The sequence below is a fragment of the Zea mays genome, chromosome 3 (assembly GCF_902167145.1).
Source record: "Zea mays cultivar B73 chromosome 3, Zm-B73-REFERENCE-NAM-5.0, whole genome shotgun sequence".
Taxonomy (NCBI): Eukaryota; Viridiplantae; Streptophyta; class Magnoliopsida; order Poales; family Poaceae; genus Zea; species Zea mays.
In genome coordinates, this window is record NC_050098.1 from 204,396,868 (window position 1) to 204,423,413 (window position 26,546).

The following is a 26,546-nucleotide window of genomic DNA, read 5'->3' on the forward strand; positions in this document are numbered from 1 at the left end:
CCATATCCAACTGATAGAGAATGTCATCAGTAAGAGGAACATCGAGGTCGTTCACCACAATGGGATTGAGTTGTGGTTTGGGTCTCTTTGTGCATTTAGCTAGGTGGGAAGGATCAAAGGGTTCAGCACAATAAAAGCAGAGATTATGAGCGCGACAGTAGTCTCTTTTCTGTCTCTCCTTACTTAATGAGGTGGTAGGTAGTGGAGAGGTTTGCTGCTCGGGGCGAGTAGAACTGCTCGTAGCTGTCCGAGAAGGAAAGAATGGTCTACCCAATCTGAATTTGTGTCTGTCCAGGATTGTTTCATGTATCTTTGCGATCTGAAGAGCTTGTTCCATAGTTTGAGGGAGGTGGGACTGCACTCGCCCAGCAATCTCAGGTTTCAGACTTCTAGTGAATTGTGTCACAAAAAACATAGGATTAAAGCCACTGTGATGCATTTCCAACATGAACTGCAGGGACTCATATTCATAATAGAATTGCTCCACTGTCCCTGTTTGTTTCAACTCCAACAAGGCGCTCAGAGCACGCTCATAATCATATGCCCCGAATTTAGCTTCCACTGCCTGCATCAATTGATTCCAGTTTCGAAAACCCCCTCGCCGACGTTGTACTTCCATCCAACAACCGTCATTTTCCTTCATGTGCATAGTAGCTGTGCTCACCCAAAGATGCTCTGGAACGTTATAAAACAGGAAGAAGTCCTCACACTTATGACGCCAAACCTTTGGATCTCGACCACAAAAATCAGGAAAAAACAACTTTGGCATGGCCCCTCGGTATTGATTAGATCCTTCAGGAAACTCTCGTTGAAAAACTGGAATATGAGTTTGAACGGTTGGCTCACCCTGAGGTTGGGGAAACGGACGAGGTTGTCGCCGGTGAAACGGAGGACGAGCGTCGCGGGAATCGCGCGAGTAGGTCTCCAGATCCGCCTCCAACTCGCGCTCCAGTGAGAGGTGTGCGACGGCTTTTCCTGTAGCCGTGATCTGCTGCGCGAGGAGGGACTGGTCCTTCAGAACTTGATCCATGGCTTTGGCTCCCATCTCCTGGTTCACCTGGATCTGCTCTTGTACCCTCGTCACATCACCGAGTCGAGTGAAGAGGAGATCGATGCTCTCTGAAATGTGCGCCCAACGCTTTTCATCCTTCTGCTCGACAACCGCCATTTCGTCGAGGACGAATCGCGTCTGAACGGATGGCTTGGGTGGCGCCGTAGTGCTCACCCGCAAATCGAACCAAGATGGCGGAGGATTTACAGGAAATCGATCACCGTCGCCGGTTCAGCGCGGCAAACGGTGAGATCTCACAAACCAGGGCCTGTGTCGGTGCCGATCGACGGAGTAGCGAAGCACCGGGCGCGCCAAGCCGAGGAACGAAGGTCTTTGATACCAACTGTCGTGACCCCGTGGCCGCCGCGAACTGCGAACGACGTGAGGAAGGAAGAATGTGTGGGGAAGAAGATATCGCCGGGTAAGGTTTCCTCCCGGTAGGAAGTGGTTTTGTATATTTCTTTTTTGATGTGTTTCCCAGTTCTGTGATCCTTATTTACATATTAAAATGGTCACGGGGCCCACAGACGGTGCCCAGACACACCCCACTCATACCACGCACCTCTGGCACGGACACACCTGCCTACTAGTGCTCCTCTCCTTCCTGTGGCGCGACCGGAACAGGAACGGACACAATAGATAGTCTTATCCCAACCCTTGACCCTGAACCAAACAATCTTATTTGAGGGATCGTCCTGTCTCATCCCGTCCTGTCATTGCAACCAAACGCACCCTAAGTTAATTCTAGTAGAGACATTGGCAATTTTGCTATTATGATTTGTGGACTTTGCTAATATGACATTGAGCCCACAAATAATAGGGACATATGGTCACATCAGTCATAGAGACGAGATGACAATAATAACAGAAAGCCAAAATTGAGTGTGACAAAATTACAAATTTCTCAATTCTAGTGGTAAAGATCTGGTTTTGCGCCGTTTAGAGCTGTCCCAAACAGGCTGGAGAAAGTTTATGAACTCCGCCGCCACCTCCACAGCTGGCGCTGCGAGCGGTGCGTCCTGCGGCCGCGGAGAAATGGCGGAGCGAGACCGGGTCTTGGAGAGAGAGCGAAGGCAGATGGAGCAGATCCTAGAGCTGGATATGGAGGAGCTCCAGGTAGAGGAGGTCGACGACGACGGCTCATCCTCCTCCTCCGACGTCGACACCTTCCTTAGGTCCGACCGCGCCCATTGCCCCTTTTTCCTCACGAGAGTGGAGTTTCAGGGGATAGGGTGGTTTTGACTGACGATGTAAGTCATTGTGAAAATACACTACACATTGAATTCGGAGGCGGTGGAGATTAGGATTGGGGAATTTTTGCAAACTTAAGCACATAGCAAACAGCAAAATCTAGAGCTTAAACTAAAATTCGTTTTAAGCACAGAGTTTACAGGGGAGAAGACTAGTGTTTACTTCTCACTCATGGCCAACATTTAGGGGGACATATACTGTGCAATCATATGTTTTGTGCAATCGTGCAATCTGTATCATTGATCATAAATCATGCGGTGACAATAGTTTACAAATAACTCCTGCTTTGTATCTAAGTGCAAATATCCTCCGCTTATAGTATTTGAAGACACCATAGAATAGATAATCAGGGGTGGAGATTGCTTGAGTGCACGATTGTATTGGAGATGTCCCCAACATTTAGTTCGCAATCACAATTTTGCTGATGTTCTCAAACTTATGGTTGGTGGAGTACTGGAGTCTTGTCTTTAGATATTGAAAGATGGAGGCATGGCCATAAAATTCTAAAAAAATGGTTGGCGGATGAGGGGAGGTAGTATACATGGTGCCCACACGTTTCGTTATATTCATTTTTTTGCTATTAATGATTAATATGCTAGATAACATATTAGTCCCTTTGGTTCAATGGGAGGAGTGAACATAGCTGCTGAACATGTCCCCACTACCTGTACCTGTATTCATTAAATGGTATAGATAGAAGTAATTTGTGTTAGCTTGCTGCTACTCAATGTTTGTGTTGACTCTTTGTTATGGGCGCTGCGAGGTCAGCCGCGGATACTGTTCACGCGTGTTTGCTGACAGTACCGTAGCGCTCTCAGCCATCCATAACCCTCTTGCTATGTTGTTTTTTCTTCTTCATATTCTTTAATGACAGAAATACTCATGGAGATGGAGGGATTAACACTTATGAGGAGCTTTCAATCGATACATCTACTGTTTCCTTGCAGGATCACACCTATCTTGGTAAATTTTCATGCTAATCTTATTTGTGTATATTATGTTCCTAGATTCGGATTTTACATTCCTACTAGATTCAATGCATGAACAATGGTTACTTTGTCAGGGGCAAAGGTTGATGGTGCCCGAGGCAAATTTGCTTTCCTGCATGGAGACAGAGTCCTCAATCTGCCAATGTTTTATCTCCAAGGTAGCATTCCTGCTTCCTGTAGACCATGCAGTGTATGACAAAACTTACCTCTAATTAATTTGAATATAAGGACAATACATTTTTAACTGAACCATCCTGTTGTCCTTTCCGAAATCTGAATGGTCCTAATATTGACTGTATAACTAGTGGTATAATCTCATCTTACAAAGTATATCTAGAAATGCCATCTGTGTTGGCCTTTTTCACCGTAGTGAGGACTATTTTATGTCGATGGCGTATATTTTCAACATAGTGGAATTATATTAAATGTTCTGTTATGGAACTTCTGCAGGAGTTGTTTTGTTTCCTGAAGCTTCCCTACATCTTCGAGTATTCCAGCCTAGATTAGTGGAAGCTATTGACAAGGCTATTAATCATGTTGATGCTCCATGCATGATAGGTGTGGTGAGTGCCATTTCTCATTGTTGTGATGCATTGTTACATTGTCGTTTTAATTGGCTATGACCCAATGTCAGGTTTATGTTTATCGACACACAAATGATGGACATTATACTATTGCTTCTGTCGGGACAATGGCAGAGGTGTGGTTTCTAAGCTATTTAATTACTAGTTATGTCATGTGCACCTTTGGTCTTCCTCCTTGTTGAATTGTTTCTACTACTGATTGAGTATCTGCTTATATGTTACAGTGATAGATTATTTCTATACTAGTGTACATGATCTTACTATCTAGGAACCAAAAGGAACAAATATCCTTGAAGTGTTCTGTAGTAAGTTAGTAACACAAAAGCCTAGACAAGGGGTGACCGAACATAGGGCTAGGGTGCATGTGCACTACAGTAAAATAAAATTTAGGCCACATTTGGCTTTTTTGGCGAAAGGGCCTCTAGCCGAGTTGGTTAGGTGGTCTGAGTAGCACTCCTTAGGTCCTGAGTTTGAATCCTAGTGAAAGCGAATTTCAGGCTGAGATTAAAAAGGTCACTCGCTGGTTCCCCTGGTCATGTGCACACGAGATGGACTGGCCTATGGGGGCGGATCCTTGTGTAGGGGCTGGGAGAGCTCAAAGCACGAGTAAAGATCTGCCTATAGGGGGTGGACCCTCATGTTGCATGGGGAACCAGCTTTCGTGACCTTTCTCGGTCGGGGATTCGATTGAGCTTCTTCTTAATATAACACCGTGGGGGCGGTCTTTCCCCTACTGGCCACATTTGGCTTTTTTTACCATATCCTCCTGGTGCACCACTGTCATTTTGGTTCCAGCTTCACCGCTGAACTAGACTTGCAATCTGCAAACAAATCTAAGGCCATCTAAAAGACATATATCAAGCAATTAAAAGAAATAATGAATTCACACAGGACCTAAGCATTTACTTACTGGAAACGTCCTTATCCACAGCTCAAAATTGACTATTGTGTTTTTATTTCTTCTTCTGAGAAGCTATGGTTGATTATAGTCTCCTTATTCTCGAAAAATAGACCCTGCAACCTAAAATCAGTTGATGAGTCTATCCCGACTTGCTTGGGAGTTGGGACTAATATGCTTTGTTGTAGTTTTTGCATCGATGAGTTGATGAAACATCTTGGAAGTTGGAATTTAAGTGCACTACAGGTGGCATTTTCATGCTAATAACATGTCTGAGTCTAACTTTTTTTTTATCCTTTTACACATTTTACAATTTTAAAATCAATTAGAGTATTAGACTAGTATAAGCTGTGAGCTATATACTGGTGCGAGTTATTTATTTAGTTAGCTTAAACTATCTGAAGGACAGGCTTGGCACAGTGGTGAGAAGCCTTTCCACTGAGCCGAAGGTCCTGGGTTCGACAACCTCTTTGCAAAAATGAAGGGGTAAGGGTTGCCTTGGTTATCACTTCCTTAGACCCCACTTATGTGGGAACCGCCAGCACTGAGTCTGTCCTTTATTTATCTCAAACTATCTATATTCACTTGTAGCGTTTCTCAATAGTCATACTGTCAAGAGTCAGATTAACTTGTGTGTTATGTTGCTTTCATAGATACTGAAAATTCAACAGCTGTATGATGGTTCATCATGTATTTTCTCCCATGGTCAGCAGCGGTTTCGTCTTTTGCGCCATTGGTTGGATGTCGACGGAGTAGTAAGTCTTTATTAAGGCCTTTTGGATCCACTGTGATTATGCTAATCAGCTAAAGTAATGTAACTGTGATCCAAACAGGTCTTAAGTAAAAAGTATGTAGCTCTCTGAACTAGAAGGCAGAGATCATTTTCTCATGGCATTTTTCTTGTTGACAGCCATGGGGTGAAGTCCAAATTATTGAAGAAGATACACCTCAAAGAACTCCAAGAGATGCTTTTGCACAATTAGCTGCACCTAACAGTTTCAGGCAATGTGCTTCATCGATAATGCCCAGTTTGCATGTGTATTGTTCTACACAACTTGATCATGTGGATTCTGATATGGACAGGGATTCACTATCACCCACTAGCACTTCAAGCGATCACTCAATAACAGATAAAAGAATATACCTTTTAGGTTCCCGCTCCAGTGGTTTGGTAAGGTGTGGTATTGCGGATGAATCCTCAAATGAAGGCCAAAATTCTGTACATGAACAGTCTTGTCAGAGCCATGACTCTGTTAAAGAAATTGATGGGTATGGTCAGCCAGATAAGAATACAAACACAGGAGATGAGGATAATCTTTGTTTCATATCCTCCAAATCATTTCAGAGAACAAGAAAGAAAGATACCAAACAGCAGAAACACTACTTCACAACGAAAAATGCTTCACAGGCTCCATTGTCATTTTGGCCTCACTGGGCTTATGAGATGTATGATTCGTATTCACTTTCCAGGAGAGCTGCAGGTACCATGTTATTTCTCCACTGTCCACTCTTTGTAATTTCTCTTGATTGTAGCAAACGGAATTTATGTTACTCTCCTTTCATTGATTGTTAACTTCCTGTATTTTTTTCTCTCGGAAACGTAGGAAAACTCTATATCTTTATATTATAGAGAGATAAGTCCTGTTATACGAAAGGGCATCTAGCGTAATGGTTAAGCCTTCCGAGTAGCACCTCTAGGTCCTGGGTTCGATCCCTCTCGGTGGCGAATTTCTGGCTTGGTTAAAAAAGTTCCCTCACTGTGCCTCGCCCGCTCCCGGATTACGCCTTGTGCGCTACCCTCCGGCTGGGCCGTTGCAGAGTGGGCGGTGACGGCCCGCTAGTGATGGGGGTTAGGGTTAAAGGATTTTCTCGGCTGGGACCATGTTTCGGTCTCTTCTTAATATAATACCGGGAGGGCGGTCTTTCCCTCCCCGGCCGAGTTTTTTGATAAGTCCTGTTATGTCAAAGTATAAATATGTGCAGTTGTGATTTAAGTGTTGTTGTATGTATGATCTTGAATTTTCTTCATGGCAGATTTGTGGAGACAAGTAATTTTAAACCCAAGCATGGATGATCATGTGAGAAAACCAAATTATTTGTCATATTGCATTGGAAGCAAACTTCCTATCTCAGAATCTCTGAGGCAAGAATTGCTTGAGATTGATGGAGTCTAAAAAAAAACTTGACCTGCGGGGGGTAAGACAGCCCCCGGGCATTGTATTAAGAAGAAGACCTTCTCACACAGGTCAAGAAAACCCCCGAACCCCTACCCCACCCATACACAGCGGCATCAAAGCCCATGTGAGAACGACCACGACCGGGGCTGAGCCTTAGACCTGTGCTTTGGCGTGGGACAGACGAGGGGATTTTTTTAACCACAGCCTGAAATTCGCTCCCACGGGGAGTCGAACCCAGGACCTGAGGAGTGCTACTCAGACCACCTAACCAACTCAGCTAGAGGCCCTTTCGCAGATTGATGGAGTCTCATATCGACTACAGCGGGAGATTCAGCTGCTCAAAGCCTTCAATATCATACGATGTAGAAATTGCCTGGTAATGTTTACTTTCTTTTAAAAAAAACAGTTACTTTTTCAAAGTTTCTGATCATACTTCATTTCTTCAATTGTCTCACATGGCTAAGACTTGTGGCCTTATCTTTATCCAGTCTGCAGTTAGAGCCAGTGGTAATGCATCATGCATAGTGGTGACATGAAAATGAAACTGGACCTGGGGTTTCAAATTTTGTTGTGATTTAGGGTTTCTTCAGGATTTCAACATTTTGTTTTGCATAAGTGCAGTGTCTCGAATACCTAATAAAAAGAAGAAGAAAAATGAAGCTGGCTCATTATTTACATAGAGATGGTGAAAGCTCACTGGTCAACTTTTGGCGAATTGATTTTTGAGAATCAGCAGAGAAACTCTTGCTTGGTTCTTATCCCATCTGATTCATGGATCTGGGGTAGTCCTGGGGATATCAGCTATAAAACTGATCAAATAATTTCTGCATAGTTTTGATTAATACAAGAGGTGACAGGCTCATTTCTTGCCGTAGATCCGTATTGCAAGACGAAGTGACATGGTGGTGACGTCCAGTGACAGCCCTATGTCTTTGCACAGCAGGCCTCACGGTTTTGTGAAAGAGATTATTACAGTATACAATGCCACTGGCCTTGCACTGCGTGGCGACCCTTCCAAAACTCACAGCTGGTTTCCAGAGTATAAATGTTTTACCAGTTCTTTTTACCCCCTTTTCCCACTCATTGAATCTGGAAATCACACAATTACCATGGTTGCCAGATGCACTGGCTAAGTTCTTTTTTCTGGTCGCAGATACACATGGACGATCGCGTTGTGCAATGCCTGCCAGTCCAATATAGGCTGGCTGTTCAGAGTCGATGACAAGAACCTGCATCCGAGATCCTTCTGGGCGATACGCAGTTCCCAAATTTCAGACGATACACAGTCAAGAGATAGAACTGATCAGACCATCCATGTATAAGCTGCGTGACCATTTGTTGAAATTCCAACAATCCATTAACATCTGCCTTCCATTATTCTCTGCGAGATTCAATTTGGCTGCATGGTGTCCCCAAGTGGCTAAGGTTTCTAGTAAAATGAAACTGAAAACAAAGATACTGAGATCATAAGCTTAACCCGCCACATGGGCACCTACGTTACCTGAAACCTTCCTTTGTGGGGTACAATCAGGCCTTTCTCAATATGCTCCGGGTGTATTCAGCACGACAGATTTATCTAAGGGCTAGTTTGAGAGTCCAAAAACCGGAGAGGATTGGAGGGGCTAAAATCAACTTTATTTTAGCCCCTTTAATCTCCTCTGTTTTTGTGACTTCCAAATTAGCCCTAAAAGCTACTATCTGTCTGGATATCTCCAAAGCTACCAGTTCAGCAAGGCCCTTACCAGGGTGCAAGACAGACAGATGGACCTTCAGACTGCAATGCTCGTACTTCTGGCAAGTTTCCCCCACTGTTGGTATATACACAACTGGAAGCAGACATTGTCAATCAGGAGCTTGACTCATTATTTATCTCCTGGAAAACAAATGCATCGTTCAATCAACAAGATAAAAGCACTCCCAACTGAAATAATAACCTGGCTAGCAATTGACTCTGTGAATCCAAATTTTCTCTTGGAGAAGTCGATTAGCGTAGTGCAGCGCAGCGCTACAAGCCTACAAAGGGACCTTGAACTGCCGAACATTCTGCAACGTCCTGTTCTTTGGTACAAGATGCACAAGCTTCACTGAAATCACGAACTGCTAAGGCAGGTGTTAGATTTAGACGTGTTTAGTTTATAGAGACTAATTTTTAGTCCCTTCATTTTATTCCATTGGCGTCTAGAACGGATTGGTTATACCCGTTGGGGTACCGGATATGAGTAGTGCAAATACCCGTTTTTTTGGATACGGATTCGGGTAGTTTTATATTCGGGACGGATACGTGTAAATACCCGGATACTGTAGCTTCGGATTCGGGTCGGATACAGAGCAAGAACTACCCGGAAAATACCCGGATATTCGGGTCGGATACAGGTAACCAGAATTCGGGTACCTGTTTTTTTTTGCGTAATATAGTTATAAAATCATAACTTTTACATATGAAACCGAATGAAAATAAAGTTTATATGAAAATTGCAAAACTTGAAGAGATCTATAACTTTGTAATACATCAATTTTTTTAAACATATCTTGAGACCAAAATAATTGAAATAATGTCTAAAATTATATCAAATTAATAGACTTTATCATTTTATGTGGGGGGTTAAGGTTATCTCCACGTGGGAACTTAATGTTATATTTTTATAGACTATTTATTAGTATTGATGACTTATTTGTATTTTCGGTCGATACTACAATATTTTAAGGATTCAATTGTATTTTAATGATTTTATATGACAAGAAATTAATAATACATAAATAGCCTCAAAAAATCGTGAAATTTTACGAAGACACAACATATGTCCATATGTAACCATAAAAATGTTTGGATCATAAGATCTATAAGATGCATGTGTTTCTTCCATTTCACTTTCACTTATTTGTATGAGTTACCTATGAAATCAGTGTAAGTATCCAAGTTTCAATATAATTAGTACTTTATTTTATCATTTTCATATGAGGACTTGAGTTATCTTCGTATAAAATGTTTATTAGTTTTTGTAACTTATTTGCAATTTTTGAGTGAAACTAGAATATTTTATGATTTTAAAATATTGCGGTGTTGATTCTACAATGTCCTTGTGATAAGTAACTTTGAAGTGCATGATGTCAATTTTATCGGTTTCCTTTCTTACATTTGATCTATCATATACATGATTATGTATTGCTTAACTTATGGATGATTGGACAATTAATATCATCGGACGAACTAACCGACAATTATCCGTTACCTACCCGAGTAGTATATGTTATCCGTTTCTTACCCGTCCGAATTATTACCCGGTTCTGTTATGTATCTGTCACGAATCTTAACTACATGTATCCGATCTCGTATTAAAGAGAAATACATTAGGATAAGATATAAAATGACTATGTATCGGTCTTGTTTTCATCCCACACACGGGCGTCTCTTACGGTCTTACCCCGCGGTAGGCTGGCTCTAGAATGCCTGTTGGGTTGGGCTGGATCTGCACCGTCCGGTTCCATTCCACCCGACCTGTTTTACGCGGCCCACCCTGCCTGGGCTCGCCATCGCCGAACACACACACGTCGGTCCAAACACGCGCCGTCCGCTCGCGGCTTCTCCAACCAAAGCCGTGCAGCCAAATCCGAAGGGTAGCGTAGCACGGGGACGACGCCATGAGCCGCGCGCTCCTCTCCCACGTCCTCCACCGTCCGCCGCACTTCGCGTACACCTGGTACGGCACGCTCTGCTCAAACCTTAGCCGCTTATATATCTTTTTACTCGCCGTTGACGCTGCATCTTCTGTTTTTCCCCCGCCGTTTGGCGACGTAGCTTAAGGAGTGGCGTTGGTGCCCGAGGAGGAGTGCTCGCTTCTGGCATCCACCCACTCCGTCGTCTCAATTGCAGCGCGGTTGAAGCCGTTCCCGGCCCCACCGAGGAGGCGCCTGCTCCTCAGGCAAGGAAGTAAGTTCAGCGCCTCCCTGTCAGTGTGGTGTTCGACGTAATGCTTTCTTGCGTATTTTCGGGTTTGTGTGGCAGTTTGGCTTTTAGCACGTCACCTTTGGGAAAATCGCTCGTGGACCTGCATTTTAGTGTGGCTAATTCACTATAGAGGACATTTTAATGCAATGGCGTAAGGCTCTGAGTTTGTCCAGATGTTGATGCTTTCGGGTATACCTTCATTGGATATATAGGGTTTGTGATGTTTTGGAATTCTGCAATTGATCAATGCTAGATTTTTTTTAATAGCGATCAATGCTAGAATTGAATTGCTGTAGAATGCATTCTACTTGCTGCTTGCAGTCGTGGTTGGTTAGAGGAAACTGTTTGTATGAGGAGGATTTCTCTAGGAACTTTTATTTATCCATAATGATGGTGTCTATTTCCATGATGGCTCATAGTTACTAAAATTTGCTTATGTGTCACAGAAAGTTTCCATATGGCCTGTTTGGATGGGGAGGATTTCTTTATGAACTTTTAGTTATCCATAATGATGTTGTCTATTTCCGTGATGGCTCATAGTTAATTAGTTATATAATGAATTCATGTTAAGGTTATGATTTGGTTCTGATAAATCTTTTTACTCTCTTTTCTCTAAACCGAACACTGTGTTCACTGTTGCAGGAAAAGAGTAGTTTCTGGTGTACAGCCAACAGGATCGGTTCACCTTGGAAATTATCTAGGGGCAATTAAGAATTGGGTTGCACTTCAGGTATTACATGTGTTGCTTTGAAAGTACAAGTTCCTTTGAATTGCAGTGTATAGGCTTTGCTTAAGTGGTAGAGAACTAAAAAGAACTTGAAAGGAATGAAAATTGAAAACAATCAGAGATTCAGAGTATTAGTCAAGAAACAGTTTGTTCAGTAGCAAGGCCTTTTCAGTTATGATATTTTTTCTTCCATATTGAAATTGAACTATATTCAAGAGGTAACTACAAAGTAGGGAACTTATCCAGTGTTGATCCATCCCTTGCTCGTTATATCTTCATTTATGTCACTTCTGTGCAGGATTCATATGAGACATTCTTTTTCATCGTGGATCTTCATGCAGTAAGTTCTTTCTTAGGATATATCCATCTTACAACAGGAGCATAATAATTGTATTAGTTTTACAGCTTGATAAATTGAGATGAAAGCTTGTACCCTGTTCTGGTGTCCTTAGAAAAATTACAGCCTTCCTATTAACTTACTTTCTTAAATATCTCTTTCACATATGCTGCATGGTATTTGTGTAATACATGAGATTCTTTCAATCTTATGATGTTAGCTAAGTGTTGTCCATGTTGTATATTCAAACTATGTTGTCACCTGGCGGGAGTATTTGAAGAATAAGAAGCTGCTTATGTTCTTGTTCTGTTTATTTCATAATTGATTTTTGTAATGATATTGCAGTCTATGGTTCATTCTTTTTAATTTTTAGGTTATGTTTAGCATTTTGTTCAAAATATCTGTAGATTACTTTACCATATGAGGCGCCACTGCTTTCTAAAGCAACAAGAAGCACTGCTGCAATATATCTTGCATGTGGCGTCGACAGCTCCAAGGTCTGCCTTGCATACTTGCACTGCAGTGTGTTTTGATTATTCTGTACGTGTATGCTTCTGTTCTTATGTATTATGATGACTCTTTGTTCTTTCAGGCTTCTATCTTTGTACAGTCTCATGTCCGTGCTCATGTTGAGTTGATGTGGCTATTGAGTTCTTCTACTCCTATTGGCTGGCTGAATAGAATGATCCAGTTCAAAGAGAAGTCTCGCAAGGCGGTGCGTCACTTGCTGTACGGCAGCTTTCACCATCAAATTTTGTTTGAGGAATTAAACATGTTATGAGAAGGGACAAGGAATATAGATATGCTCTTTCATTGTCAACATCTTTTTTTTTTGTATTCAAATAGTTTCACCTGCTGAAATAATTAATGATATACAACTATTCTTGCGGTTCAAAATGCTCTCCATAACATGCACATGTCTACATCATACTAAGAATTGGGATAAAGTATTTCATAAAAACATTCCTTTTTCTGTGCTTATGGGCCACTACCATTGTCATGTTTGAGGATACATCAATTTTATGCTAGGTTTTTTTTGGGTTCCACATTTGATGGTTTGTTGAGTCAAAGGTGCAGATAAATGATCTTGCGATATATTCCTTTTGTTTTAATACTTTTGGTCTAATTACTCTTCATTGTGGATCTCTGTTTGATCCACATGAGCGCTTAGTTCACACCATGTGATGTCCATGAATCTTTGCTAATTCTAATTTTATCATCAGATCACAACTGTGATGCCTTGCCACTTTATACAGCTTCAGTGCTGCTTTAAACTTTAAAGCTGTTAGTTCTAGCCCTACTATTTTACTGAAGCATTAATTTCATATGTAAAGATAAGATGGAATCAGAGTCCATTGTTGCAGAATCCTTCAATGCCTTATGGTGTTACATATTTCAGATTGCTGAAGGTTGACTATAATAGTACTGTTGATGATTTTTTTAATAGGGTGATGAAAATGTTGGGGTTGCACTTTTGACTTATCCTGTTCTAATGGCTTCTGACATTCTTTTGTACCAGGTGAATTATTAACAGCTCATTTAGCTAGAATAAATGCAACATTTCAATTCAGCTGTATTTATTCCCTTGTTTTTCTCATCTCAATATGAACAATGGCTTACTTGAATGATCACAGTCCGATCTGGTACCTGTTGGTGAAGATCAAACACAACATTTAGAATTAACTCGTGAAATAGCTGAGCGTGTAAATAATCTTTATGGTGGAAGAAAGTGGAAGAAATTGGGAGGGTGAGATAAATTTTTGTTCCACGTTTTGCAGCTCCAGCAGTAGTCTGTCTTTTACTGACAATTCATTTATACTTTTTGATTGGCAGGAGAGGGGGTTTGCTATTTAAGGTATGCAAAATGTCATGCACATACACAATTTCACATCCTTCTAAGTTATCTATACTATACTTAGATTAGAGTACCTTCTGGTTTGATTGTTTAGGTTCCTGAAGCCCTTATTCCTCCAGCAGGGGCTCGTGTTATGTCCCTAACTGATGGTCTCTCCAAGGTGATTGACAGAACTGCCAGTTTAGATATGCATTTAATTATTGAGTTATGTTCTGAGCCGATTCATATTTTTTCTGGTTACCTGATTACTGTCCTCTATACATGTAATGTGATGACTTCTGTTTTGGTGATAGATGTCCAAGTCTGCTCCTTCAGACCAGTCTCGTATTAACCTTCTTGACCCAAAAGATGTAAGGATCTAAGGATAATGATATGAATTGAATCCTCATGCCTCTGTATTTTTATAACTTCAACAACATGTTCGTATATTTCTGTGATTGGATTTATTCTTATATCGCTTTCTGCATTTTGGTAGGTGATTGCAAATAAGATCAAGCGCTGCAAAACTGACTCATTCCCAGGGTTTCTCTCTTCTCGCTTCTGCGCTCTCTCTACCTCTCTTTTCATTATTATGGAAACTCATTCCATTGAACTCATATTTCAGTATGGAGTTTGACAACCCAGAGAGGCCGGAATGCAGAAATCTTCTCTCTATATACCAGATTATCACTGAGAAGACTAAGGAGGTATCTAATTTTTGCATGCTGTTGTACACCTATACCCTGGCTAAACATGAACCAGAGTTGCCCATATTAAGACTTTTTCACCTATATGCTATATCCAGTATAGATTAGATTGATATTTTTACTAATATTATTTTTCAGGAAGTTGTTAGTGAGTGCCAACACATGAACTGGGGTACATTCAAGACTACACTCACGGAAGCTCTAATTGATCATTTGCAGCCTATTCAGGTTCAATGACCCTTGATCTGTACAGTTTGATAATTTGTAACCCTTATGCTTACCCCCATCCAATTGGACTGAACCATTGTATTTGACAAATTTTTAGCGATCAAGTTCTTTTTATTTGCATAGCTAATCTCCATACGAATCCTTTTCTTTAACTATTTTTTTTCCACACCTTTGTAGGTTCGTTATGAGGAGATAATGTCTGATCCAGCCTACTTGGATAATGTCCTTTTAGAAGGAGCAGTAAAAGCTGCTGAGATAGCGGACATCACCCTGAACAATGTTTACCAAGCCATGGGTTTCTTGCGTAGATAATGTATGGGTCAAAACATTTGTTCGGGAGCTCTTATCTTTTTTTTTTTTGGCTTTGAGCTTCGAGCATGCTTCACATTAGGGCGCTACTGTTTTTCACACGCAGGGCCTTCATTTTACGACTTCAACCCCCTTTGAGTCGTCTCATGATTTCCATATCATTTGATTCATGTGATAATTTTCTGTCTGCTGTTCCTTCAGATTCTGCTGGGGAAATGTTCTAGTTTCTATGTTTGAGCAATTTTTATTTTGAGTTTCTTTACATATTAGAGTGAAGTAAACAAGAAACTGACCTACATGTATTGAATCTACCAAAAGAACCTAACAAGTTGTTTGGACCTACCAAAAAAAACAGCTTTAGCTCCATGAGATCATTGATATTGGAGCCATCTGTTCCAGCGCTTTCCCTTCCCTGTCACGCAACGCGATTTTTAAAAGGCAACCGACTAGCGTTTCACTGAATGGCTTGCATACTTCATCGCCAGTCTCGCGCTTAAATGCATGACCGCAGCGCCGCAAACTGACACGAGGTCGGTGCATGACGCGGGCCCGGCCGGCGGTTTTGATTGCGCTAATGATCATCTCCGTCGGCTGATCTGGATCGACGACGCAAGAAAGCATGCAAATGCGAGACTGATCGCTAGCTTCTCTAGGACTCGTACTGGAATGGGAGTGATCGCAACTGAACAATCACTAACGAACGCACACGAAGTACGGGAACGTAAATAAATGTCGTTGGTGGCCGATAAAACGGACCTCCCATTATCCTGAGCAACCGAACACTCAGGTACAGTTGTTGGTGACGAAGAACGGAAGAACCCAAGTGGACTGCAAATCGGAGCAGTGCCAGCCATCAATGTGCCGCGTCGCGCGCGAGAGCATACCTGCTCGACACGACTACGAACTGAGACGGCAGTGCGGCCGGCACGCAGCAGCTGCCGCATGAGCCGAGCACCGAGCCTGGCGAGACGCACGACTGCACGAGTAGAAAAAAACCACACGCGGCGTCTGGGCACGGAGTCACGGACACGTCGCCTCTGTCCTAGGCCTCGGCCACACCCACAACGACAGCCTGTAAAAGCCAGTCCCGCGCTCGCGAAAGCAGCCGTAGCAGCAGCGCGGCGCCGCCGAAAGAGCAGGCCTGGCCGTGGCCGTGGCCGCGCCCGGCCCTGCCTGAGGGTCCCCGCAGACCGCGACGTTTCGGCGTTCACTGTTCAGGCCGTGTTCACGGTCACGGGTAGGGTAGCGGCAGCAGCACGAACAGGTCAGACATGGCATCGAAGTAGATACTGCCTCGAAGCGGGGGCTGCGTTTTGCAATTCTCCATGTGTACAATACATCCATCGTCCGACACTCCGACTACAATTTCATAGACTTGATGGCCTACAGAGTCTATTGTAGATGATAGACCATGAAAAAGGGCCATTTTAATGAAGAATTCGAACGGTGCGTGGAGTCGTCGAATCGGCTTGTGCTGATCTTGTTTTCAATTACTATATGATATAAAAACAAGACAATATAATGTTAAAAAATCTAGACCTTCCATGTATGTACTGCACACCCTTAAATCTATACGATCTATACTGCACAACGAGCTTGAAGTTGTCTTTTTTTTCCCTTCATCGCTTTTGTGAGAACGGCAAGCAAGCTTCGTCACATTTGGTATTTTGTCCATTGTTACTTCACGTTAATGTTTCTAAGCATGCTTCTTTCCTTTTGACTTATCTATCTGAATCCAGACAAGGATACTTATAACACTTTGAGATATACTAGAAAACAATCATTATATTGATGTTTCGAGGATCTTTGTAAATAATAAGGCTCCCAACAGCTGCCAAACTTCCATGTGTGGTGTAGTACCTTTGTTGCTCGTGTACCATGTGTTGCCAGAGGCAATCAGGCTTTATGTATAAACGTGCAAACGGACCCATTACCATTAGATCATGATTCAACTGTAGTTTGCATTTAACACTTAAAATTATTTCACTATTGACTCGCGTAGATTTCTAAAAAAACTACAACAAACCACAACTATATCTACAAGTGAATCGTAATTTAACGACCAGGATGCTCGCTTATACATAATGTCTGATTACATGTTTGTCGTCGTAGTTTCTAAGATCTTTATTGTACCAAAAATAAATAGTTGCCTTCTAGAATCTAGAGCAGTCACAACCTAGAAACTACTAAGGTCTTGTTCGTTTGTGTCGGACTACACCCGGAATCGTTCTAGCTAATCAAAGTTTATATAAATTAGAGAAACAATCGGGTTAGAAATTGTTCTGACCCACCAATCCGGCACAAACGGACAAGGCCTAAGCGATTTCAATAGCCGTCGTATCACTAAAAATTACTTGTATAAATTATAAGTTCAACCAACGTCACCCTTTCCGAGCATGTTGGGTGAGTTCAACCAACGTCACGATAATAATACAATGGTAAGGAAATTAATAGGTGTATGCAATCCCAACTGAAACACAAACAAAATACCGAGGAAGTGACACACAAAAAAGAATGAAACACCAACACGCCCCAATCTCGCTAACTCTGCGAGCAGAAGTCGTCATCGCCTGGAAGGGCGAGCTCGGCTAGACGTCATGGGCTCGACCGCACGAGAACATGAACAGCGACGAACACATGCGGCCGGCGTATGTCCTGCGCGCTCGCAGCGTTGGGCGGTGCGCGGCGCCACGCGCCAGGGGCCACACCAGCGTACCAAACGCACTTGGCAGTGGCAGCTCGTGAACCGTGGCGACTCGTTCGACTTATGCCACTCCTCCATTCCCTTTCTGTTCTCTTCTTGCCCGTGACCGTGATCGAGCTCCTTAAATTCCCCCCTCCCACCATCTATCCTCTCCGCCTCCCCTACCTCGCCACAGTTCCACACCCACACCTGCCACGTCCCTCCAGCTTCCGCACTCGCTGCGAAATCCGGAATGGGCACGCCACGAGCACGATTGTTGGCCCGCATTGCCGTGGCGGCCGTCGTGCTCCTCGCGCCGACGACGACGTGCGGGGTGGCCGGGCACTCGCGGGCGCTGCGGCCCGGCGGCGGGCGCGGCCAGCAGCAGCCGTCGTCGCTGTTCCCGGCGAACGCGACGCGCGCGGAGGCGATCGAGCGGCAGTTCGTGGAGTGGGTGCGGTACGTGGGCGGGCTCCGGCACAGCACGTTCCAGCACGCGGTCGCCCGCGCGTCCCCCTCCTACTCGCTCGTGGTGGACAAGGACCCCGCGCTCGGCGACTTCACGACCATCCAGGCCGCCGTCGACTCGCTCCCGGCCATCAACCTCGTCCGCGTCGTCATCAGGGTCAACGCCGGCACCTACACGTACGCACGCTGGTGTCCCGGCCTTGCGCTTAGCTTAGCTAGCTACGAGGGAGGGAGGGAGCGACCCGGCCGGCGGTGATGATGGTCGTGTCGTACGGTACCAAGTACCAAGCACCTGCTGCTGCTGATATGCCTTGTGTGGCGCGCGTACGTGTCGTCGCAGGGAGAAGGTGACCGTCTCGGCGATGCGCGCGTTCATCACCCTGGAGGGCGCCGGCGCGGACAAGACGGTCGTGCAGTGGGGCGACACCGCGGACTCGCCGACCGGGCCCAAGGGCCGGCCCCTCGGCACGTTCAACTCGGCGTCCTTCGCCGTGAACGCGCAGTACTTCCTGGCAAGGAACATCACTTTCAAGGTACGTACGTAGCCGGCACCACGCACCCGTGTCGTGTGTTCCCTAGTACTATATATATGTGCTCCTTAGTTCTGGCGTTGGCGCGCGGGACAGAACACGTCGCCGGTGCCGAAGCCTGGGGCGGCGGGGAAGCAGGCGGTGGCGCTGCGGGTGTCGGCGGACAACGCGGCGTTCGTGGGGTGCAGGTTCCTGGGCGCGCAGGACACGCTGTACGACCACTCGGGCCGCCACTACTACAAGGACTGCTACATCCAAGGGTCCGTGGACTTCATCTTCGGCAACGCGCTGTCGCTGTACGAGGTACGTACGCACGCCTCCGTTCTCTACTCGGACAAGTGCTGGGTGGATCGGGAAGTACCACTGGAGTCACGGCCTAGTCTGATTAGAGCCTTTTTTTTTCCGTGCGCCTTGACACTTGGGGTTTATAGTACCATCATGATGCTTGACGGCTTGGATGGACGCTGCTGGTGCAGGACTGCCACGTGCACGCGATCGCGCGGGACTACGGGGCGCTGACGGCGCAGAACCGGCAGAGCATGCTGGAGGACACGGGGTTCTCGTTCGTCAACTGCCGGGTGACGGGGTCCGGCGCGCTCTACCTGGGCCGCGCCTGGGGCACCTTCTCCCGCGTCGTCTTCGCCTACACCCACATGGACGACATCATCGTCCCCAACGGGTGGTTCAACTGGGGCGACCCCAACCGCGAGCTGTACGTCGTCCCCATCTATCCATCCTCTGCTGTTGCTTGCGCCATTGCCTTCTGATGGGGCTAGCGGACGCCATGCCAGGCGTGCAAAAGCGCACACAAAGGGAGGGAACACTCACCGCACCGGCTCCATTCCATTCCATTCCACTTCCGGTGAATCATCCGTCGTGATCGTGGAGGGGCTTTTAAGATTCGATTCCCGCTGGCCCGCCGCCACCAGCACAGGCGCACCGCGCACGGGCAGCACTCACCCGTCAAATGCCAAAGGCTACCAAAAAATGACCTTCTCTCGTGTTGCTGCTGCAGGACGGTGTTCTACGGGCAGTACAAGTGCACGGGCCCGGGCGCGACCTATGCCGGCCGGGTGGCGTGGTCGCACGAGCTCACCGACGACGAGGCCAAGCCCTTCATCTCGCTCAGCTTCATCGATGGCACCGAGTGGGTCAGGCTGTAGCTGTAAATCTCGCAGCCGCTCACGCCACCACGCCGCACACTGTAAAGAAACAGAGCAAGACAGTATATACAGATTTTATACTTTCCGTTCCTCGACCGAGCCCAAAACTCTGGAGTCTGGATGCAGCGTCTCGATGGAATGAGCTTTTGCCCAAAACCCGTACTCGTCAGATAAGGGCGGGTTTGTTGGATACGAGAGGAATTCTTTTGCTATTTAAATTGAAAAGCAAGATGATTTCTCTTCATAGATCTCGTGATTCATGTTCACCAAACCATCCGCACGGGAAGAAATCTCCTCTCCATAGATCTCGTGATCCATGAATCCTATCACTATCCCCATACTTTAGTAACCTCAAATCCCCTTCGGGATTAGAGGGGATTATAGTGAAAATAAACTAATTTCCTATCTAATCCCCTTTAATCCGAAAGAGATTTGACTTTCCAAACTAGCACTGAATCACCTAATAGCGAGGAAAATCCTCCTAATGGATCTCGTCTATTTTTCTATCCACCAAACCAACCCTAAGGGCTAGTTTAGCAACTCTATTTTATCAAGCGATTTCTATTTTGGCAACGGAAAATAAACTAGTTTTTCTTTGGAAAAATAAAAATTCCTTAAAAAATAGGGTTAACAAACTAGCCTTAAATGTCAAGTACTTACCCTTACATCCATTACTTTGGGCGCTACAAACCCCACATGCCCACAAACCCCGTCTTTCTACGCTAAACTTGTTATTTAACGTACAATACAAATTGAAACATTACAAGGTACACGAATAGTGTTTTTGAAGTGACAAATTAACAAGCAACAATAGATGAGGTGAATAGGTGATACACTACAAGCGTAGCAGTTCAACGAGCAGCCATACAGGTTCCAATACAGCGACCACAAATTTAAATTTAAACTAATAATCTCTGAGATGATACAAGGTCCCATCTTCATTTCCTTCCTCAATGTGTTCAAATTGACCTCCATATTATCTTCATCTATATTGTCAATCAACTTTGGGTGCGCATAAAAGATTCTAAAATTTGTGGTGTAAGAGGGCTACAATGTTAACTTAGAATCCTACCACTAATGCTAAAAAGTTGTTTTAGAAGCTACCGTGGTAATTGGAATAGCCAAAATATCACGAACAATTAATCTCAAAGTACGGTAACAAGTACCAGCAACCTTCTACCACTAATGCTAAAAAGTTGATTTATATTCATTCTATATTGTAAATCAACTTTGGGTGCACATAAAAGATTCTAAAATTTGTGGTGTAAGACGGCTACAATGTTCACTGAGAATCCTACCACTAATGCTAAAAAGTTGTTTTAGAAGCTAATGTGGTTATTGGAATAGCCAAAATATCACGGGCAATTAATCTCAAGGTACGGTAACAAGTACCAGCAACCTTCTACGAACGGCGAATACACGACCCTCTTTCCCTCATATTTCGTAAAAAAAAAGGTGATTCAGAAAATGTATCTAAGCCCTCCAATAGTTCTCCCAAAAACTTCGCGGTCCCGAATACACGACCCTCTCTCCCTATGTTCCCAATCGCCCCAGGTCGTGCGTGTTCGCGCGCTATAGTCGCTGAATCCTGACGTGCTCCTGTGGCTGGAGGCATAGGAAATAAAAAGGCTAAATGAAAACCGACGTGAAATCAAGCCCAACTAGTATGGCCCGGCCCACTTAGGTAGCTTATAGAACAACTGGGTCCAAACAAAGAACTGCGCTCTGACGACCATAACAGCATAACTACATAGCCAGTACCACTGTCTGACAATGCTGTTAGCTTCATCCTTCACATAAGAACACTTCCATCCAACACCCAAGCAACAAGTGTGTACAAGTATGTTTCAGCATCTACACTCTTCTGTGAGACTGTCTGGCTATCCCGTGTTATCTTCCACTCGTTCCGTGATTTGCTAGGTGTTTTAGCGTCTATGACTGACTACGAGTATGTACAAATCCGTGCCTGATCACCAAAAGCTGTCCAGGTAGTAGTCTCTGGCACCCACCTCGTCGCTGACGCTGATCCCGGACAATCCGTCCGTCCGGGTCGATTCCGAGCACTGGAAGCAGAACCCGCGGGCGTGCGCGTGCGAGCACGACCTCCTCGACGCCCCTTCTTGGCAGCAGGCGCCCGTCCTCGGCGACGGCGCCTGCTCGGAGTCCGTCGCCTTCCGCTGCCTCGGCGCGCTGTGGCACCGCGTCCTGGCCGCGGAGGACGCGGTGCCGGCCATGTGCCGCGGGCTGACGAGCGCGTCCCGGTCCCGGTCCCGCTGCGTCGCGGGGCGCCGCCGCGGCGTGCTGGCCAGCTGGCTGTGCTCGACGCTCTTGGCGGGCGAGGAGGAGTCGTGGGGGGAGGCGAGCCGGGGCGTGCTCTGCGCAGTCTTGGAGCCCCGGGGGTCGCGCTCGCGGTCGCGGGCGCTCTGCCGGAACGAGACCCGCGCGGGCTGATGCTTGCCGTTGCCGCCGGGAAGGGGCGAGCACGACGGCGTCGGCGCCGCGTGGCGGTGGTGGTACTCTGGTAAGCCATCCGGGTTGTACTTGTACTTGTTGTACCTGCTGGTGATCCGTGAGGACCGGGAGCGGAGGTGGCAAGTGTCCATCTCCACGATCCGCGGGCTGCGCTCGTAGATGGAGTCCGAGCTGTCAGACAGCATCCGGCGGTGCACCGGCGCCGTCGCGAGCGGCTTCACCTGGACGTCCCGAGCATAGACCCTCTCCTGCACGAAGCACGACATATATAAGATCAACAGAACCCAGGCCGGCGCCCAGCCCCGAGGTGCAACTTCATCAACACGAACGTCGTGAATCACATGCAGCAAAAGTTCGAGAGAGAGAGAGAAAAAAAACCATGTGGGTTACTTCTTGTTCCATGGATCTCCGGTACGATGCATTCTTGACGGCGATGGAGTCGGCTTGCAGCCGCATGAGCGTCTGCAGTCTGTGCAGCGTCATGGTCGCCTGCTTCCTCACCAGGTAGCCCCGTACCAGCGCCTGGATCTTGACGAGCGACCGGAGAGCTCGGAGCGCTCTCCTAGCCTGACACCAAGGATTCGAACACATTGTCAGACTCTCCCTCTACGCCAATTCATTCAAAAAAAAAACTGTTGTCGTCCGTATATTATATTATAAACGAGTCCGGATTAGGTAGCGAGGCTCATGTCAGACTACGCGATAAATCAACTGCTCTGACGCCATACAGGGATTTGGTGGTACTGTGAAGTCTTCGGCGGCGCAGAAGAACACAGTAAACAATTGCGCGACGGATCGACGTGCAGATTTTGTATAGCAGAACGACTGTGTACCACATGGAAAAGAAAAAGGGAGCAGGAGCAGAAGTGACATCACATATGTATGATACAACAGCAGCCTCGCCCACGATAGGCAAGCCACACAGTAGCAAACAAAACAAAAGTCCTGAAGGATATGGCAAAAAAATTCCACTGAAAGAGGCGTTCGCATCATTGCACAAAAAAGAAACTTCTATACTTCATGACCTTTTTGCGCAGTTTATTTTTTAAAAAAAAAAAACAAACAATACTCCTCGCGTACGTACGATACGAGTGAACAAACCAGAGAGCGAGAAGAGTAAGCCTGGAAGCTCGGTTCGATCGCACTACGTACCAGGTAGCCTCTGAAGGTTTTCTGGATGGCGATCGCGGCACGGTGTTCTCGAGCCCTCGCGTCCTCCCCTGGCCTCCCCACCAGCTGCGACCGTTCCACCGCGGCAGCAGGAGCGACGGCGTCCGGACCCGACGACCGCGCGCCTCCGCCTCCGCTCTTCCTCTGCTTCGCGAAGCTCCACCTCCTCTTCTCCTTCTCCGGCCCGTCGCTCCAGCCGCTACCGACATGGCTCACCTCGAGTCCTCCTCCGCGCTCGTCCTTCCTGCCAGCCAGTAGCTGCCTGAGCCACCTCACGACGCGCCTCATGCTGCGCCTGCGATTCTCTGCGCACGAGAAGAACGCAAGGAAGAAAGAAACCGGTCAGCGGAAGGAAGGAACGGGGTGGGGGGCAAGGCAACCGTGCCGAGATGGGAGCCTCAACGGGCGGAATTCATCGACGTACGTAGGTAGGAGCAGGAGCAGAGCAATGAATCGAAGAAGAACTGGAGTGCCGCTGCAGATGGGAATTTTGAAGGAACGCAAACCTTTTTTTCTCTCTCGTTCGGTAGGGGAACGGCAGAGCTGCCAAACGGAGGCCAATTGTACGAGCGGATTGGAGCCAAGATCGGCTTGCACCAGCGTCAGAAAGAGAAGCTCACGAGATGGGAGCGAGAAACTTTGGAGCGGCGGCAAAAGAGAGGGCTTGGAATTAGGCAGCAGCAGATGACAGCGCCCCGGCGAGGTTTACGCGCGGCCCTCGTGCAGTGCAGGTCCAGCCCCGAAGAGGAAAACCACGTCCGCGCGGATCAGGCTGCCCGCAGTGGCTTACTGGGAACGGCACGCTATAAATATAGAGTTGAATAACCGGCCGCAGTGGTGAACTGGTTGAGTTACTGTAAACGCTACTTCCAGAGTTTGAACGAGCGCAGCCCACGATAGGTGCTGGGGCCAAAGCAAAGGACATGTGTGGTGGGGCCCACGGTGGGTATTTTTGATATATATTGATAAAAAATATGATAGTTTATATAGAGTTGAGATATAGAGTAGTTGTGGATGCGGGAGTTTGGCTACTGTATTTTAAAATGTTGATGACTAGAATAGAATATTCCTTGTAGAAATTTAGAGTAGAATGAGTGCGGATAGCCTCTAGCATGGCATGTGGAGCCGTAAAAAAAAAAGAGACAGCAGCGATCCCCACACAGCGGCGATCGGATTAGTAGGAGGAGGCGAGCGCCGGAACTGACGCGTGGGCCTCCACGACTCGGCACCGCACAGGTCATTCGCGTGGCGTCCCCGGGCCGGGCACACCCAAGACCCAGATCACGATCACGAGAGATTCCCCCGCGCGCGCTCTGCTCGCCCGTCCGAGTGCAGTGCAAGCCAACAAAACGCGCGGGGCGGGATGTTCCAAACGACCAGCTCAGAAGCGCAGTGTTGTTGCGACTCGACTGTCGACTCCCGCCCCGCCCTGCCAAGGCAGGCAGGCAGGCACACATCACATGCCACCCCCCGACGGTGCGTGCAAGGGGACAAGGACGTGGAGCCGGTAACTAGCAGCGCCCGGCAAAAGTGAAAAACAGGGTCACGCACCTAGAACGGCCGCCCGGCGCCGGTCACCGGGGAGGAGGGGGGGGATCAGATCGGCCGGCCGATTCGATGACGCCAAGATCTGCCGGTCGTGGCTTCGCGGGCGCCCACTGGGACTGGGGTAGCGTCTTCTCTTGGAAGCGAGCAGAGCACGCACGCGGGGCGCCGGGCGACCTGGATCCGCTCTGCGGCTGCTGCTGGCAACTCGGGGGGCGGCTCCGACCCTCCCTAGGACGCGCGCTCGCTACACCTCGCGCTCATGGCTGCAGGCTGCTGCTGCCCGCGCCGGCCCGGCCCCCCTCTTCTATACTATACCGTGATCTCTGGTCGCCTGACCGCGCGCAGAGAAAGTCGCCGCGTGAGAAGACGAGCGGTACTCTTTTTCTTTTCATTTTTTTGCAGTCATGCGTGCTGCCGCGGCCAGTACGTGTGATCCGGCCGGCCCAACGTTTCCTTGCGCCACGAGGCACTTCATGGCCCGACTGACTGGCTAACCACCATACCTAAATGGTCAACGATCCAGAGGTACCAACAGTACTGCTGATGGGACACAGGCTTTTGGGACGGCAACGGGAGAGCTGCACCTGCATGGGCGCCGGTGTACATGGGTTGTACTTGTAGATCTCGTCTCGTGGTGCGCCTTGCTCGGTTTCACCATGGTCTACCAGGATCCGTGGGCTCGTACAGTCGTACAGCCGACGAAGCTACAGTTGCTGCCAGCAGCGTCACCGTAGGATCCTCGAAATCTTTTTTGGGGTGATGAATAGTCCCAGATTCTCAGTCCCGTCGAAACTTTCTTTGACCTGCACAGCACGGCTGCAACTGCACGCTGTGCATCGTCAAATTCAAACGTGGCTCCCCCCACCACCCCCCCCCCCTCCAACAATTATGGCCTACATAAGATAACGACCTGTCTGGCGATGTACAGCCGGTATCAGTTTTCCTCCGTAGCGAAGCTTTAAAGGCAACGTGCAATATATATGTCCAAAAGGGTCTCCTGGCCCGACCCCCTCAAGCCCAGCTGAGTCACAACACGAGGTCTAACCTAATCCGATTCAATCTACGGGTCATGGCTCGTATCATGCCGGCCCACATGCCACCGACAAGACATAGGGCAAAGGTCGTTGTGTTGTTTATCATGCTAGTCTGGCTCGTGCCACCTCGCTCGACCCGAGCTCGGTTGATGCACGACACGAAAGGGACAGACATGGGCCAACTCATTTCGATATAGGGCCATATCATGCTAGCCCACTGGAGGCCCAGGCACAACCTGTTAGGTTGTTTATTATGCCAGGCCGACCCATGGCTCGCCGGGACTATGACAACCCATCACATTTCAACAACAATAAAGCCTAAAAACATGTAAAAATAGGGATATAAACCACGGTGGTTGGCTTTAAAAGACTATATAGATCCATCTAACCAACAAGGCACATGTATTTTTATGTTTTATACCTTATAATCATGTGTAATA

General features: G+C 46.7%; 4 protein-coding genes across 12 annotated transcripts; 3 read left to right on the forward strand and 1 right to left on the reverse strand.

Annotated features, from left to right (window-relative positions):
* Nucleotides 1-1,979: 1,979 nt before the first annotated feature.
* On the forward strand, nucleotides 1,980-9,195 carry LOC103651221 (uncharacterized). The gene is made up of 11 exons (XM_020550478.1): nucleotides 1,980-2,226; nucleotides 3,177-3,265; nucleotides 3,366-3,449; nucleotides 3,742-3,854; nucleotides 3,926-3,991; nucleotides 5,427-5,528; nucleotides 5,684-6,254; nucleotides 6,808-6,941; nucleotides 7,246-7,326; nucleotides 7,826-7,989; nucleotides 8,104-9,195. Exons 1-11 carry the CDS (start codon nucleotides 2,024-2,026, stop codon nucleotides 8,270-8,272), a joined length of 1,776 nt encoding a protein of 591 aa, XP_020406067.1. The 5' UTR covers nucleotides 1,980-2,023; the 3' UTR covers nucleotides 8,273-9,195.
* A 1,385-nt stretch (nucleotides 9,196-10,580) lies between these two features.
* Nucleotides 10,581-15,266, forward strand: LOC100272291 (uncharacterized). The gene is made up of 15 exons (NM_001146778.1): nucleotides 10,581-10,648; nucleotides 10,747-10,878; nucleotides 11,539-11,626; nucleotides 11,922-11,963; nucleotides 12,368-12,457; nucleotides 12,553-12,675; nucleotides 13,408-13,479; nucleotides 13,595-13,707; nucleotides 13,794-13,815; nucleotides 13,910-13,975; nucleotides 14,109-14,165; nucleotides 14,291-14,337; nucleotides 14,420-14,501; nucleotides 14,640-14,729; nucleotides 14,907-15,266. The coding sequence occupies exons 1-15, from the start codon at nucleotides 10,590-10,592 to the stop codon at nucleotides 15,039-15,041; spliced, it is 1,218 nt and encodes a 405-aa protein (NP_001140250.1). The 5' UTR covers nucleotides 10,581-10,589; the 3' UTR covers nucleotides 15,042-15,266.
* A 2,569-nt stretch (nucleotides 15,267-17,835) lies between these two features.
* LOC100381490 (pectinesterase) lies at nucleotides 17,836-20,127 on the forward strand. Of its 4 annotated transcripts, none has more exons than XR_004856959.1 (5): nucleotides 17,836-18,366; nucleotides 18,530-18,722; nucleotides 18,792-19,022; nucleotides 19,196-19,581; nucleotides 19,735-19,973. XR_004856959.1 is itself a non-coding variant. In XM_008674840.4 (5 exons), the coding sequence occupies exons 1-5, from the start codon at nucleotides 17,975-17,977 to the stop codon at nucleotides 19,880-19,882; spliced, it is 1,176 nt and encodes a 391-aa protein (XP_008673062.1). In that variant the 5' UTR covers nucleotides 17,843-17,974; the 3' UTR covers nucleotides 19,883-19,973. The 4 variants fall into 4 exon arrangements, 2 of the variants coding, with proteins under 2 accessions (XP_008673062.1, NP_001167796.1); XR_004856960.1 differs by having other exon boundaries at nucleotides 17,837-18,366; nucleotides 18,816-19,022; XM_008674840.4 differs by having other exon boundaries at nucleotides 17,843-18,366; nucleotides 18,816-19,022; nucleotides 19,196-19,431.
* Nucleotides 20,128-21,528: 1,401 nt separating this feature from the next.
* On the reverse strand, nucleotides 21,529-25,473 carry LOC100381442 (calmodulin binding protein). 6 transcript variants are annotated; one of them, XM_035965939.1, is made up of 4 exons: nucleotides 25,076-25,473; nucleotides 23,507-23,829; nucleotides 22,745-22,921; nucleotides 21,529-22,602 (listed from the first exon to the last, which is right to left on the reverse strand). In XM_035965939.1, exons 2-4 carry the CDS (start codon nucleotides 23,810-23,812, stop codon nucleotides 21,853-21,855), a joined length of 1,233 nt encoding a protein of 410 aa, XP_035821832.1. In that variant the 5' UTR covers nucleotides 23,813-23,829; nucleotides 25,076-25,473; the 3' UTR covers nucleotides 21,529-21,852. The 6 variants fall into 6 exon arrangements, with proteins under 6 accessions (XP_035821832.1, XP_035821831.1, XP_008673057.1 ...); XM_035965938.1 differs by lacking the exon at nucleotides 25,076-25,473 and adding an exon at nucleotides 24,031-25,020; XM_008674835.4 differs by lacking the exon at nucleotides 25,076-25,473 and adding an exon at nucleotides 23,949-25,020.
* Nucleotides 25,474-26,546: the final 1,073 nt, after the last annotated feature.

Coding starts and splice junctions, on each gene's coding strand:
- LOC103651221 (XM_020550478.1), top strand. CDS start 2,024: ATGAACTCCGCCGCCACCTCCACAGCTGGCGCTGCGAGCGGTGCGTCC. Junction 3,266..3,365: donor GCAGGATCACACCTATCTTG/GTAAATTTTCAT, acceptor TTACTTTGTCAG/GGGCAAAGGTTGATGGTGCC. Junction 3,992..5,426: donor CTGTCGGGACAATGGCAGAG/GTGTGGTTTCTA, acceptor TTGCTTTCATAG/ATACTGAAAATTCAACAGCT.
- LOC100272291 (NM_001146778.1), top strand. CDS start 10,590: ATGAGCCGCGCGCTCCTCTCCCACGTCCTCCACCGTCCGCCGCACTTC. Junction 11,627..11,921: donor AGAATTGGGTTGCACTTCAG/GTATTACATGTG, acceptor ACTTCTGTGCAG/GATTCATATGAGACATTCTT. Junction 13,708..13,793: donor AAGTGGAAGAAATTGGGAGG/GTGAGATAAATT, acceptor TTTGATTGGCAG/GAGAGGGGGTTTGCTATTTA.
- LOC100381490 (NM_001174325.2), top strand. CDS start 17,975: ATGGGCACGCCACGAGCACGATTGTTGGCCCGCATTGCCGTGGCGGCC. Junction 18,367..18,529: donor GTCAACGCCGGCACCTACAC/GTACGCACGCTG, acceptor GTGTCGTCGCAG/GGAGAAGGTGACCGTCTCGG. Junction 19,023..19,195: donor ACGCGCTGTCGCTGTACGAG/GTACGTACGCAC, acceptor CTGCTGGTGCAG/GACTGCCACGTGCACGCGAT.
- LOC100381442 (XM_008674833.4), bottom strand. CDS start 23,812: ATGAGGCGCGTCGTGAGGTGGCTCAGGCAGCTACTGGCTGGCAGGAAG. Junction 22,922..23,506: donor AAACCTTCAGAGGCTACCTG/GTACGTAGTGCG, acceptor CCTTGGTGTCAG/GCTAGGAGAGCGCTCCGAGC. Junction 22,603..22,732: donor AACAAGAAGTAACCCACATG/GTTTTTTTTCTC, acceptor TGCTTCGTGCAG/GAGAGGGTCTATGCTCGGGA.